General features: G+C 39.7%; 1 protein-coding gene and 1 pseudogene across 1 annotated transcript; both read left to right on the top strand.

Moving 5' to 3' along the window:
• Positions 1–1,478: 1,478 nt before the first annotated feature.
• LOC110057567 (Krueppel-like factor 5) lies at positions 1,479–4,048 on the top strand. Its single transcript, XM_020764157.2, has 2 exons — positions 1,479–2,020; positions 2,608–4,048. The coding sequence occupies exons 1-2, from the start codon at positions 1,862–1,864 to the stop codon at positions 3,400–3,402; spliced, it is 954 nt and encodes a 317-aa protein (XP_020619816.1). The 5' UTR covers positions 1,479–1,861; the 3' UTR covers positions 3,403–4,048.
• A 4,445-nt stretch (positions 4,049–8,493) lies between these two features.
• LOC149103296 (uncharacterized) lies at positions 8,494–12,849 on the top strand (annotated as a pseudogene).
• Positions 12,850–14,530: the final 1,681 nt, after the last annotated feature.

Here is a 14,530-nt window from a genome sequence, read left to right as displayed (position 1 = left end):
TTTTGGCATAATGTGTTGACCCAACCACTTGACACCTGGGCGACGCCCAGAAAAGCTTTGTTCCCGTTTTAGAAGATCTTTAGTTTGTAAACAGTCTGATATTGTAGACATCGGAAATTGTCAATGACCCCTTTCTTTCTGTTAGCGACACGGTCGGTAAACTTCGGCTCCGCCTACGAAGATAATACTCGTGCGCCCCCCACAACGATATCAGCTTTCGACATTCCGATGTTATTTACGGCTGCCTGCCGAAGCATCTCGGCGTGTTATCGGCATCTCGGTATGAAAAACGATAGCGATCGCCGCTTGGAATGCACGATAATCTCTTCGGGATTTTGTTATTTTAGAACGAAAAAGACTAACTGAAATGTTTCTCGTTCTTTTGACTACGAACGATTTATTTACACAGAAGGATTGTCAATGGTAGAGGCTATCATTTGCCCATCCACTTCAGGCTCGATGAGAACTGTTTGCTTTAGTCAGCGTGGGATATTTGGAATGCCTTTTGTGAAACTGTTACATTTTATACATGTAACAAACTGTTGGACCGTTGCGCCTTTAAAATCCGCTGCGGTGGGTCAAATGAAGGAAGTGAGAATTATCAAAATGAACTCCGTAACTTCCTTTGATATGAAAACGACATAAAAGATGATGAACCAATTTTAATACAGACCCTTTGCTCACGTGCGTTGTTTACAAGGGTAATACAGGAAAAGATCGTGTAAACAGCGGAAAAAATAAACGAAGTTTATTTTCACATGCCATACCCGGGAGGTAGATCCTTGTGTTTACAAACTATCCTTCGTATCGGTTTAATTTTTATTTCAAGTCGAATCTGAAATCGCAAGTGAAACATTTTGAATTGCAATTTACCCGTAATATCCTTTCCTTAAAAAAGGAATGCAGCTTTTTCGGGTTAAATGTAAATCCCTGCCGAACTAACGTGATAACCGGCAGCCAAACTGAAAAGCTTATCTTTGACCTTTCGATATCACTTGTTCGGCTAGTGACTACGTCACACTCGTAAGAGATCGCCACTTCCCGATTTGGTCATGTTTTCCGACGATGTGAACCATAACAATTATTTTCCCACGATCCGACACACAATACCTTGTTTTGGTCCAGTGCCTTCATTATTCTCAAATACCCCAAAGGAAAAGTCAGATGTTTTGAAGAAATGTTTTTGTAGCTTTGAATACAGCTAAACGCTTACACGCTACTGAAGTGCGGCAAGCTGTAAATCGGACGTGCAAGTTCATCGCTAGGCAGAAGAAGCAAAGATCGGCGGTGGAATGCAGATTCGAAGAATCTTCCAGGACGGAAATGGGTCTGTCACTCAAACCAATTGAAATTACAACTTGCCATTGTTTTCAATGTGTTTATTTTACTGACAAAGGATTCATTTCAAACGTCGACTTTTTAATAATCAAGTTGTTTTCATCGCGCCAAGAATTACTGTGTCATCAAATTTTGGCCAATCAGCTTGCATAGGGATTACTTGAGATGACCCCGTGGGTCACCATTGACGTCATCAAGTGGAGAGGTTTAGAAATCGGCATGCTATGATTGGCTGATTGCTAGACCCAAGAGGATACTAATTGTTTTCAACTGACCGCAAAGAGATTTTGTCACCTACACGCCTACCTTTCCCATATTTGGTAACTAAAGTCGTCTTGCAATCTCGGCGAACAAGATATAAAGAGATGTCTTCGGTCGATTCAAATCAACAACGATCGGAAACTGAACAGTCAGTTCACCAGTGGGAAGAAAGTCAGTCATAACACAACAGGTAGTGGGAGATACTTACATTATCTGATTACTCACAGCTGATCAGCCATTTTATACGGATCAAGTACAAGCCATGGCTCTTGCTCTACCAGTGTCAGTCATTCAAGAGGCAAGGACAGTTATCGATGGTAACGCTGAATGTGACTTGGCCACTACTGTTCACAATTTTGTGCGGCCAATGGCTCCGTCCTCTAATTTGTCGCCCATGGCCAAAATCGACGAAGTGCAACAGGTTGGTTGAATTTTAATGATTGCTATTCTAGCGTGCGGCGATACAATAGAAGGCAAATTCCTTCAGTTCAGTTACGAAATATTCTCGCCACAAAAAATACAGGCTGTAAGCAATTAGAAAGGGCTCACTGAAGCGTAACTGTTGTTTTTTTGATAGATGAATCAGATTTTCTTTTGATTTTCTGAACTATAGCGCGTTCGAATTATTTTTTTTTAAATTTTGGATTAGCTACCCAGAATGTGGCCCGCCAGATCAGTTGCCTGGTAATAATTGTTACATTAGCAGCTGAAATGATTTCTAATTATTGATCACATCGCTTGATAAATTTAATCGTGTTGTTTACTTCACTGGATTTCTCTCTCATGTAAGGCTAAGTGACTCGTTTTCTTAAAACCAGTTCATCAGTAATTAGAATTCGAGGCTCCATAAGGATAACTGACATCTTGTGATGAAACCAACATTCAGTCGTAGTGAAATAAACATCATAGCACTCGTTTGAGGTTAGGTGCTTTTTTTCAAGGCGCCATATTTGACAAGTTGTGATGAACTGAAATCATTTCTCAACTGAATTCGTTTTCTTTCTTTAGACAATGTGGGAAATGGAGAGATACCTTCAAGGAGCTGTTCCTTCGCCACTAACCATGAGTCCGTTGATCACAAGAAAAAGGAAATTTCGACGAGAAAGCGCCAATGTCGTGAATGACTTTTTCACATTTGATGACGACTCCGGTGATTGTATTGTAGTGGAGCAGAACAACAACGAGCCACTGCCGGAGAAGGTCTTTGTGACAGATGTGGATACATTTACGCTTCCTCCAGCATTTACGAACACTACAACAATCACTACGATAAATCCGGTTCCAGTCGTGACGAGCAATATTCAAATGCCAACCGACAACCGTTCTCACTTCCATCAACTCAAAGTTGTTCAACCGCCACGCGACTACACGGTGATTTATCCTCCAACACCGCCGAATTCAAACCCTGGCTCACCAGAAATGGCTGCCCAACAAATATATTTAGGACCATTGGGCCCTCCGCCGCCATACACCCCTCCAACTGTACTGGTACCGCATAAACGTGGCTCGCCTGAACTACAGCGACGAAGGATACATCACTGTGAACATCCAGGCTGTAATAAAGTTTACACCAAGAGTTCGCATCTCAAGGCTCACATGAGAACTCATACGGGTGAAAAACCGTATAAATGTACCTGGGAAGGTTGTGAATGGAGGTTTGCTCGCTCGGATGAGCTTACCAGGCATTTTAGAAAACACACGGGCGCCAAACCGTTTAAATGCCAGTTCTGTGACAGAGCTTTCGCCAGATCGGATCATTTGGCGCTCCACATGAAACGCCATCAACCACAACAACAATCTTAGAGAGAACTGAGCGAATACATGAACAATAGACTTCGTCCTGAGCACGACAAAGACCATTTGCAACATAAATGATGATAAAGAATGGACTTCGTCTTGAACACGACGAGCACGATTTGCTCTGAACTGAAAAACTTGATTACAATTATCATTGCAAGATGAAGTAAATATGTCGAGTTTTGACGCAATGATTCAAATGTTATTCTTTCATCTTTCAAGTGGATTGTCGCCGCACTATCACACGAAACTTTCTTGTGGTTCAGTGCGAATCATATTGTTGAGCTCTATCTATGGTTGTGTTATTAAATACTGGCAAGGAAGTGACAACTGAACCTCTCCAAATAAGCGCAGAAATAAGATTATCGCTCTAGTGCTTTAACAACATCTGTACTTTGTACAAATAATGGTCTTCAACACAACGCACCTCATCACATCCTGCCACAAGTAAAGAAATCTTACAAAGAAGAAAACAACGCCATCAAGATTATTTTGTGGAAAAGAAGAGTTTGTAAATAAGAAGTTTTTGTCAAAAGAAAAGAGATGTATTTTTATGTAATGGAATTTTAGAGGTTATATTTATAAGATACTGTGTTATTTTATTCAAAAAGATGAGAATACTATCAAAATAAAAAAAGCAGTTGGAATTTCATGTAGTGTGAATTTTTTTTGGCAGTGAGTAAAGTGGCAAAATTGTGCGGTTTTTAAAGTCAAAACATCGAGGTAATTATAAAATTCTCGAATCGATTCCCTGCGGGGGACACTGTCTGCTTTGTTGCACAATACTCTTATGGTAAGATTTAGTGCACGCAACTTGGTTTGCATGCCCTGATCTTTGGACTAATCTGCAAGAGTCGATACGAGAGCGTTATCATTTTCGTTTATTGGTGTTGCAAAATACCACCAAGTTAAAAATCGAAGTATTCGAGAGTCTCTGAGAGAATTCACTATCCATTTGAAATCCATTATCTCTTCGAAATTCTTTCGTTCAAGTTTTCCAGTTGGCGTAACAAGAGCCAAAGGAGGCCTTTTAGTTTCCAGTCACAAAGCAGAATATCTAGTCATGTGTATCCTCCAAATATCAAAGACAGCTGGCTTACCACCTAATCAAGCTTATCCAATTCGCTCCCTTTTTTGTTCGGTCAATTTACGGATTATAAGACTAAAAAGATAAGAATTATATTAAACACAAACAGTCACAGATAAAACAGCTCAATGTATTATGCGCCATTTACAGCTTTAAGCATGAATTAGAGCGCTATGGTCATGTAAAACAACGACGACATCAAATCACCTGGTATTCCGCAACTAGCAGCTGTAGATTAGAGTCCTGCCGAATGTCCCGCATGCCTTGGAGGTGTGTGGCTTTGTTGACTAAGCCACAAACCACATCAGTTCAAGGGATTCAAGTTCTCCGTTTCGATTCGTTAATTGCTTTTGTTATCTCGCCAGCCATTTCCTTTCATTTCATACTGATTAGCGACAAACTTGGCACGAAATTTCTATTTTCGCTCTCTTTTCTTGAAGATGCAAACGGTTTTTCTATTTCAGTCAAACAGGTCTGAATAAAATGGAATCCGAGAAGACAGTCATTGAATAGTAAAAAGAAAGAGTCAGCACTTTGTCAGATAGTTCAGCCAGCTCTTCTGTTGGACGAGTGGGTTGCAAAACGTCTTAAATCTGTAATCCAGCCTCTGTTTTCATTTTGTAATCCATGTCAAAAAGGACAGCATTTGAGTCAAACTGTGGTTAAATGCCAGTACTCTAAAGCTTGAGGCTATGAACTCGGGGATATTCATCAAAGCGGGAAAACGTTATTGGCACCAGTTCATTGTCTATTCAGGTTTTTGAGACAGCCTAATTATAAAGAATCTCTACACGAAGTGAAGAAAACTTCTAAACAGATGAAGACTGTGGAAAAAGAGCACCGTGCTGAAAACAGAATTAAAGAATGAAAGATAATTAACAGGCAGGTTCCTTTCTTCTGGTGAGTGGTCACGGCATAGCGAATTTTTGCGCAAATCGATATTTCAATCAGTCTTTCCATTTTTATTTCAACTATGTCATTGATCGTGGAATCACCACACTGAAGATATAGTTTTATTACAAAATGTGAAGAAGACTCTAAAATGTTTCTAGTCTAGTTGGTTTTTGAAGGTCACAGTAGAAATGCGAGCGTTGTATAGCCAAACTTTGGTTGATGCCTTTTAGTTCAAGTATGATTAGCTTAAAAAGTTTTTTTTTGCTTGTATAAAATATAAGTTCCGAGACACCAAACAACAGAACTGATTTGGTAACAGTGTGAATGATAGACCTTTACAAAGTTTCGGCATTTGATCGATACTGATTTTGTTTTTTGTTTTTTAATTTATTTTTTTGTAAATTCTTGATGTTTTTAGTCAACTGATTTCAGTCATATCATTGTTAATTTGATTGATTGTTTTTCACATAAATTCTTGATGTTTTTAGTCAACCGATTTTTCGTATCATAGTTAATTTGGTATCACTCCATTTCCTGGCATTGCTGTTCAATTTTTACTGCGATAATACCTTTTTTCCTTCCTTAACTAGAGTCTGTCGTTAATCTTCCTTCTTCCGAGTGCCGGCAGATAGGCTGAAGCATACTCCGGTAAAATGAAAATGGCGCATTGATTTATAAGGCCAGAAACTGAGTTTCAAAAGATCCTGATGTTTTAGTGATACGAACGTATGTTTTGGTAATTTTTCCTCAAAAATACAATTAATAACAGTGAACGGTCCTGCATATTGGACACCGGCGGTATGGTGAAAAGCAATGAGCAATACTTCAGTACAGAACATTTTAGAGGTAATAATATTGCAAGCACCTTTTCGGATTTTTTTTTTTTTATTGCAATACAACACAACATTTTGGAATCTCATGTTCATGAAATTTATACTTCTGGTTATTTTTGCCCTTTGCCGTCGAGACGCGTGGACCATAGATTCGATTGAATTTTCAAAATTGTGCGGTATAAACTGCCTGATGCGTTTGCTATCGCGTGACCTAAATGCCCATTTGATTACATTTATCAACAGAAGTTTTTTTTAAAAGCAAATCAAAGTTAAAGTGATTGAAATAGGGTGCTAAAATACCTTTCTACGTCTGAAGGAATACAGTCCGCTCTGGCTGAATGCTCAATGAACGAAAGACAATTAAATAAACAAGGTTTACATACAAACAACGAACGCTGAAAGGGATCTGCGTAATATTGAACACACATAAAGAATCGAGAAAACTATTACTGTATTAGGACTCTCATTTGTGTGATCACCGGAATGGTTAGATAACAGTTTCGTTATGCATGATTAAGAATTAAAAAGAAAACAAAGCAAGTCTTATTTCACCGATCATCGAAAGAAATCTGACCAAAACCGACATTTTCTTTTTCGTTTGACTGTGGTTTAACCTTGTTAAAGCAACCTTGATATCGCCGGGAAGGAAATTGGCCAATTTCGGTTCGTGGTTAACTAAAAATAATATAAGCCAACAACTTCTTTTGTAAACAAGGTGGCAAATGAACCAATATTATTTCCGTAGGCACGTACAGCTTGAATGAGAAGAAGCTGAGCTTTTTAGTCGAAGTAAATAAGACAGTTTGAGAGTTTGATATTGAGTTCAAGATGATAAGATTGTGAGGTCAGTGAAGCGCTCTCATACGTTTCATCATCAAATTGAATTCTTTATCAATATCTATCCATAACCTATTCATAAACATTATTCACCTTAAAAATACTGTGTAAGCTTCTACAGAGTAAAGGGATATAACCACCGACAGTTGCTTGGCCAATATGTTGATTACATTGTCTTGGTACTCACAGAGTTCTAAGACGGCGGTGTTATTAAAGAAATATATAAGAACAGCGTGTTTTATGGCTGAAAAGAACAGAACACGGCTTAACTTTTTTTAAACAGCAAATTTCTCACTGGCACTCGTTCCCATAGTCGATTTTTTTCTACTACTCTATCCCAGAGAACTTTTTATGATACTTTCTTAAGACAGCTTCCCTTGTTTGATCAATCTCTTAAATCTCATCACCTTGACACTAACATTGTATAGGTATTCGGAGGAGAAATTAGTTCCTGATCACGTTTACGGTCAGATATGTCGCTCATGCGGGTTTCTTCACTGCTACTTCTGTCCGGCTACAATATCTTTAAGAGCAGGTCTGGTTGCCATACTCGTCAAGCATGTCCTCGAGTTCTCAGAAAACATAACAGTAACGTCACAAGTCAGTAGAATGTTGCGCTTCGCTGCGCGAATAAACAAGCACTTTGAAGTACACCGCGTGGACAACTATTAACAAAATTATTAAAAACATTTTGAAGGACTTTTACGGAGGAACTGATTGATTTTTTGAGGATCCAACGCGCTAATATTAAGATTATGTAATGATGTTGCTCACGCGGCCTTTAACAAGCTTGGACTAACACACGCGAAAACATTTCACTGTTTGATCAAGGGTCATTTAAGTCTGCGCGGTCACGTACTGCTTCAGTTCTGGCGTGCGAGTGTGAAGTTTTCTTGCGAAACTTTACACTAATGTAAACACCTAAAATAAATTGTTTCATAAAATAGTATATTGGACATGCTGTGAGGCACGCGCGCCTTCGATATTCGATTTCAACTGCTACGCGTGCTCCTATGATTTTTATTCAACCGAGGTAAACCACTGCCTAACCTGAAATATTTAAATATGAATAAACAATTGTGCGGCTCAAAACTTCTTTGTGAGAGATCAGCGACTAGCGGAAAAACAAAAATAGCTTTCCGAGTAGAGAAGAGCTCCCTTCGTGCGTCATATATTCTACTCTGGACGGTTTGTGGATTGCCCGAGTTTCCTCGTTTTACAAACCACGACGCCGGTGAGACAATACAGGTAATTATGATGACGCAAACGGATGCAACCGTCGGAGAGACTTCGAGAAGCCGGAACGTGCCGAAGTTTCCACGATCGAAGAGGGACACGTCACGTCATTGTTTAATTTGCAGTTGTATTGCTTTAGTACTTCACTGAGAGCGTCACGGCCATAAATAAATTAAAGTTTTGACGACGAACAAAATAAGTTGTGCATCGCCTCTTTGACACAGCTGTACTTTACCAAGAGAATACGAATCTATTGATTTTACCCAAGACCTCTTTTAGAGTCCTTTGTTAAATCAGAGGATGCGCATTTGTCAAACAGTCGATCAGTTTCACAAAAATTGTATCATGTTTTCTGACCGTTATCTTCACCTTCCAGCATCCAGTTTCAAGTATCATATAACTGCAACTCCAAGCCGATTCAAGCGAGAGCCAATAAGGAATGCGTGGGAAGCTACTTAGACATCACGAACTTTCATGGTCTTTCATTCATGCCGATAGTAACTTCGGGCACAGTACTAATGTGTTGTCACTGAGTTACTCTATGGCAAGACACTGTTCTCTCATATTCCCCCTCTTCATTAAGGTGTTTACAATTGTTCGAGAAAGGTTGTCCTAAAAAAGATTGGAGGGTACGCGCCGGGGTACGCGACAATACCGAATGCGTTATGGGTAATGGTGGATGAAAGCTGAAGGTGTTTGATAATAATAATGATAATAATAATAATAATAATAATAATAATAATAATAATAATAATAATAATAATAATAATAATAATAAAGGGCATGGAGTAGGACAAGCTCACGCTTTAGCCTACTTCGGGAAATTGGACGCTCCCGCCCACCAGAGTCTGGGGTGGCACCTTTGGCAAGTGCTAGCAACCTCGCAACCACCCTGCTCTGGGTTACGAGCACTACAAATATGAAAAGGCGTACTAGGAATAATTCATGCCGCATCGGTCGTCCCGCGGATCAACAAGGGCCGCGTCCCGCAGCGGGGAACCAGGCTGGGATCGAAAAGTCAGCTACTGGAACAAACTCCGCTCACGAAGTACTAGAGGACATCCACAACGAGGACAACCCTCACAGAGGCCCTCTAGCTACATCCACCGGAAATCCCTTGAAAGGAACTAGACAGAAATGGACTAGAGAGGAGTATAAACAAGTGATGAAAGCATTTTACAAAGCTATGAATAACCCCTCTGAGACTACTACCACCAAGGCTGCATATAACATCTGGCGGCTACAAAACCCCACAGCAAGGCCAAACCTTGATGCAAACAAACTCGCTAATGTTCGCAGGGACATTATCAAGAGTAAAAGACTCACTGAAATGGAACTTGAAACCATACGAGCTAAGGTAAGGCAAACCACCTCCATTCCAGAGGAATTGAACAGATCAATACTTGGGATTGAAGACACTGACAAACAAGAGATGGTTGAAGCAAATGTGGACGAAAACACTTCCACATTACCTGAAAGTGCTGGAAGAACACAAAAACCTACAGAAACGAAGCAAGAGGAGAGTATGATAGCAATGAAAAATGATATACTGAGAAAGTGGGAAACAGTCAAATACCAGGAAATGACTGAGAGGCCACTCCTGCCAAAGATAAAGAAAGATCGCCGTGCCCGTGATACAATTGACACAGCCAACAAAGCCATTAAAGAAATCAAAGAAGGCATCGATGGACCACTCACTATAACTGGCATAAACCAAATTGTATACGCCACTGCCTCGATAATAACAGAGAAAATAAGCCTAAAACCAAGACAACACAGTCGCATACACAAAAAAACAGAAGAGCCTGCTTGGAAAGCAAAAATTAAGAAAGAGATCCAAAAAAAGCGAAGTGACCTTTCGATTCTGACGGAAATACAGAACGGTTCAAACATCAGGGAGAGAAAAAGGAAAGAGATTGAGAAACGCTACGACATCAAAAAACCTGGGGATGTGCCAATTATCAAAGAAAAATTGAAACAACAAATACAAGCTAAGGCGCAAAGGATAAAGAGATTTGAAAAAAGAAACAAACATTTCCGGCAAAATAAGATCTTCAAAGAGGACGGCAAAAAGTTCTACCGTGAACTGGGAAAGAAAAAGATTGGTGTGGATGAACCACCGCAGCCGGAAGAAGTTTTGGATTTCTGGAGTAACATCTGGGAGAAAGAAAAATCACATAACAAAGACTCTGCATGGATAAAAGGGCAAGAAGACCTGCACAAAGACCTTAAGGCCCAATCATGGAGAGCAATAAATGTCGAAGAGACCACCTGTGCTATCAACAAAAGCAGTAACTGGAAATCACCTGGAATGGATAAAGTTTCTAATTTCTGGCTTAAACATCTTGTCAGCTTACATGAAGACCTAGCAAAAGCTTACACAAAGGTTATTGAACACCCCGAAGAAACACCAGAATGGCTTACTGAAGGTATTACATATCTACTACCAAAAACAGAAGAAACAAAAAACCCAAAGAACTATAGACCGATTACTTGTCTTCCTACGATGTATAAGATTCTGACATCCATCATAGCAGAACGAACATACACTTTCTTGAATGAACACCAGCTCCTACCATCAGAGCAGAAAGGCTGTAAGAGAGGGAGCTACGGATGCAAAGACCAACTCCTGATAAACAAGATGATTCTGGAGGACTGTAAGACCAAGAAAAAGAACCTATCCACAGCCTGGATAGACTATAAGAAAGCATTTGATAGTGTACCTCACACGTAGATAATAAAGTGCATGGAAATCTATAAGATCTGCCCTGTGACTGTCAACTTTATCGCAGAAAGCATGAAATGTTGGAAGACAACGTTACACCTCAACCACGCTGAAGGGTCAATAACATCAAGGCCTATCAATATCAAAAGTGGAATCTTTCAAGGAGACTCTCTCTCTCTCCACTCCTGTTTTGTCTTGCCCTTGCTCCACTGAGCTCATTACTAAAGGCAACCACTTATGGGTATGAAGCCCAGGGTAGAACAATCAGCCACCTCTTTTATATGGACGACCTAAAAACATATGCAAAAAGTGACAGCCAGCAAACCGGCCTACTCAATATTGTAAAGACATTCAGCAATGATATCAAGATGGAATTCGGACTGGACAAATGCGCTAAAGCCACATTCAAAAGAAGAAAGCTGACAGAAACTTCCGATTTACAACTTGACATTGACACCTGTATCAAGGAACTAGACCAAGAGAACACATATAAATACCTTGGCGTGGATGAAGGTGATGGTATACAGCATGCCAAGATGAAAGAAAGAGTGAGGAAGGAATACTACCGCAGAGTAAGGATGGTCCTAAAAACGGAGCTCAATGCTGCCAATAGATTTGAGGCAATCAACACCTTAGCTATCCCAGTGATGACCTACAGTTTTAACATAATCGACTGGAAGATGAGTGAAATCAAGAGGTTAGACACAAAAACAAGAAAACTACTCACCCTATCAAAAATGCATCACACAAAAGCAGATGTAGACAGACTCTACCTCCCAAGAAATGCTGGTGGTAGGGGTCTTATCCAATTAGAAGCCTCCTACAAAACAACCACGATAGGGCTCGATACATACCTAAAGAACACTGATGATGCCCTAATCGAACTAGTGCAAGAACATGATGGCAGAAAGAAATTGTACTCTATACAAAGGCAAGCAGAACAATTCAAACAAGAACTAGACCTAACAATACCAGATAAACAAGCAGAAGAAACAACCACCAAATATGCAAAGAGAACCAAACAAATGGCACAAAATAAGACCCAAGAAAAATTAACAAAGCAGTGAGAGAACAAAGCCCTACATGGAAGATACCCAAAGAGAATAAAGGAGGCAGATGTTGACCACCACAAAACCAACCAGTGGCTCAAAAGCAGTGGACTGAAGGCAGAAACGGAAGGATTCATAATCGCAGCCCAAGACCAAAGCCTAGCTACCAGATCATACCACGCCAGCATTATCAAAGACGGTACTAGCCCCCTATACAGGATGTGTAACAAATACGACGAAACAATTGACCATATCGTGTCTGGGTGTCCTGAACTTGCGAAAACAGAATATACCCACAGACACGATAAAGCAGCCGCGTATATACATTGGAAAGTCTGTCACAACTATAATATAAAGACATCAGAAAAGTGGTATGACCATGAGCCGCAAACAGTTACAGAAAACGAGGATGTCACGATATTATGGGACATGCCAATACACACAGACAGGAAAATAACAGCCAACAGACCCGATATAGTGATTAAAGACCACAAAACGAAAACCTGTAAATTTATTGACATGGCAGTACCATCAGACAGAAACACATCCGTGAAAGTCAGTGAAAAACTCTCCAAATATAAGGACTTGGAAATCGAAACAAGCCGAATGTGGGGCATGAGAACGGAAACGATACCAGTTATCATTGGAGCACTTGGAACTATCAAAAAGGGACTAGGAACTTATCTTGGAAGAATTCCCGGCCAATTAAGCATCAGTGAACTACAAAAGATAACCTTGCTAGGTACAGCACACATTTTGAGGAGGGTGCTATCAAGCTAAAAACTGGCTATCCCCTAGTGCCCCAGGACCATGGTTTGGTCTCGGCCTAAGGACTCTAAGCAAACATTACGTGAGGACGATAATAATAATAATAATAATAATAATAATAATAATAATAATAATAATAATAATAATAATAATAATAACAATAATAATAACGATGATGATGATGATGATGATGATAGTAATAATACAGTCGAACCTTCAGTTGCGACCACCCCTCCTCAGCGCGACCAGTTTTGCAAAATACCGAAAGTTTCCGAGTCAAATCACTATATTTGGAGCCTGTTGTAAGCGACCACCTCTCGTAAGCGACTGCGACCACTTTTAGAGCTAAAAGTTTGAAATTTTCTTTTTTTTTTTCACCTCCCGTAATCGACCACTTGAAGATAATAGAGTAGACACTGGATAGTAAAATGTTGTAACATTATCACATTCCTAAGTAGTACAAGAGACGGAAATTTCTCAATGGGAAGTACCGTATTTTTCTCGAAACTGACTTTTCACATGAATAAAACGTTTCAAACATGGGGTAATTATCTGTAGTTATCATATGCTAATGAGGCAAAATTTTGACCCAATATAGTCTGAGCTCTCGTCAGCGATCAGGCTTGACATTTTGGGTGGTCGTTTACGGGAGGTTCGATTGTAATAATAATAATAGTAATAATCGTCATCATCATCATCATCATCATCATCATCATCATCATAGCTTTATTTAAGTGTCTATTAAATACTAGCAGTTGCTCACCACTAATTGAGGACACTATCTACAATTAAAAGAGTTTAAAAAGTGAATCTATGGCTATAATAGAAATTAAATGGTGATAAACTGGACCTAAATTTTAATCTCTAATGAAATTAAAATACGTTTTCTAGGAAAAGCATAGTGTGCAATTTGTGCAATTACTATTATTTGTGCAATTACTATTATTTGTTTCCAGTGTGTTGGAAGGAAACAGCACAAACACTTGCATTCATGCTTTCTTTTTCCTTCTTGCTGAAACACTGTGTACCTCAAAAAAATAATAATAAATAAATAAAAAGAGAAGAGCAAGAAAAGGAAGTTAAGAATGTGGAGGGGCAAAAAAGACTGAAAAAAAAAAAAAAACGCTCGAGCAGGGCGCGATTTCTTTAACACCGTTTTCATAAATCCAGATATATGTAATAGATATGTGTGCTAGTGTGGTTCCTAGAGCCCGCGCGTTTTAGGTCAGCATTGACCGAACGCCCGATCCGATATGTTCATTTGACTGTGCGCATGCGTTCAAGTTCAACAGTGGTTTTTCTTGTTTTTGAACATGCGTAGAGAAGATAACCGCTCCAACTTCGCCGCCTCTGGGAACGAGATTGAATGTTTGAGCCTATTTGGTCTGAAATGGTGTAGAATTTGACCATTGCGGTTTGAATCGACTCATGTCTTACCACTATGGCTTGGAATTGGACACGATGTTTAGATGAAACTAGCTTTTTCCTTAATAAATTCCCAGAATTTGAAGCCCTTTGCAGATGTTCACGCAAACAGTAGTCATTCCTGGTTAGCCGAGGTCATGTTTGAGAAATGTATTAATTTAACACGAAAAGTGTTTGGGGAGTACCCTGTGTCTACGGGTGGGGAAGGGGCGAGGTAAGTGGACTAGCGTCCGATCCAGACGGGGGAGGTGGGGTTATTGCAATACTAACGCTCGCTTCT

Source organism: Orbicella faveolata, unplaced genomic scaffold (genome assembly GCF_042242905.1).
Source record: "Orbicella faveolata isolate gen_17 unplaced genomic scaffold, um_ofav_v1 contig_35, whole genome shotgun sequence".
Classification (NCBI taxonomy): domain Eukaryota; kingdom Metazoa; phylum Cnidaria; class Anthozoa; order Scleractinia; family Merulinidae; genus Orbicella; species Orbicella faveolata.
The sequence above is the reverse complement of the archived record's forward strand: the minus strand, read 5'-3'. Positions and strand labels throughout refer to the sequence as shown.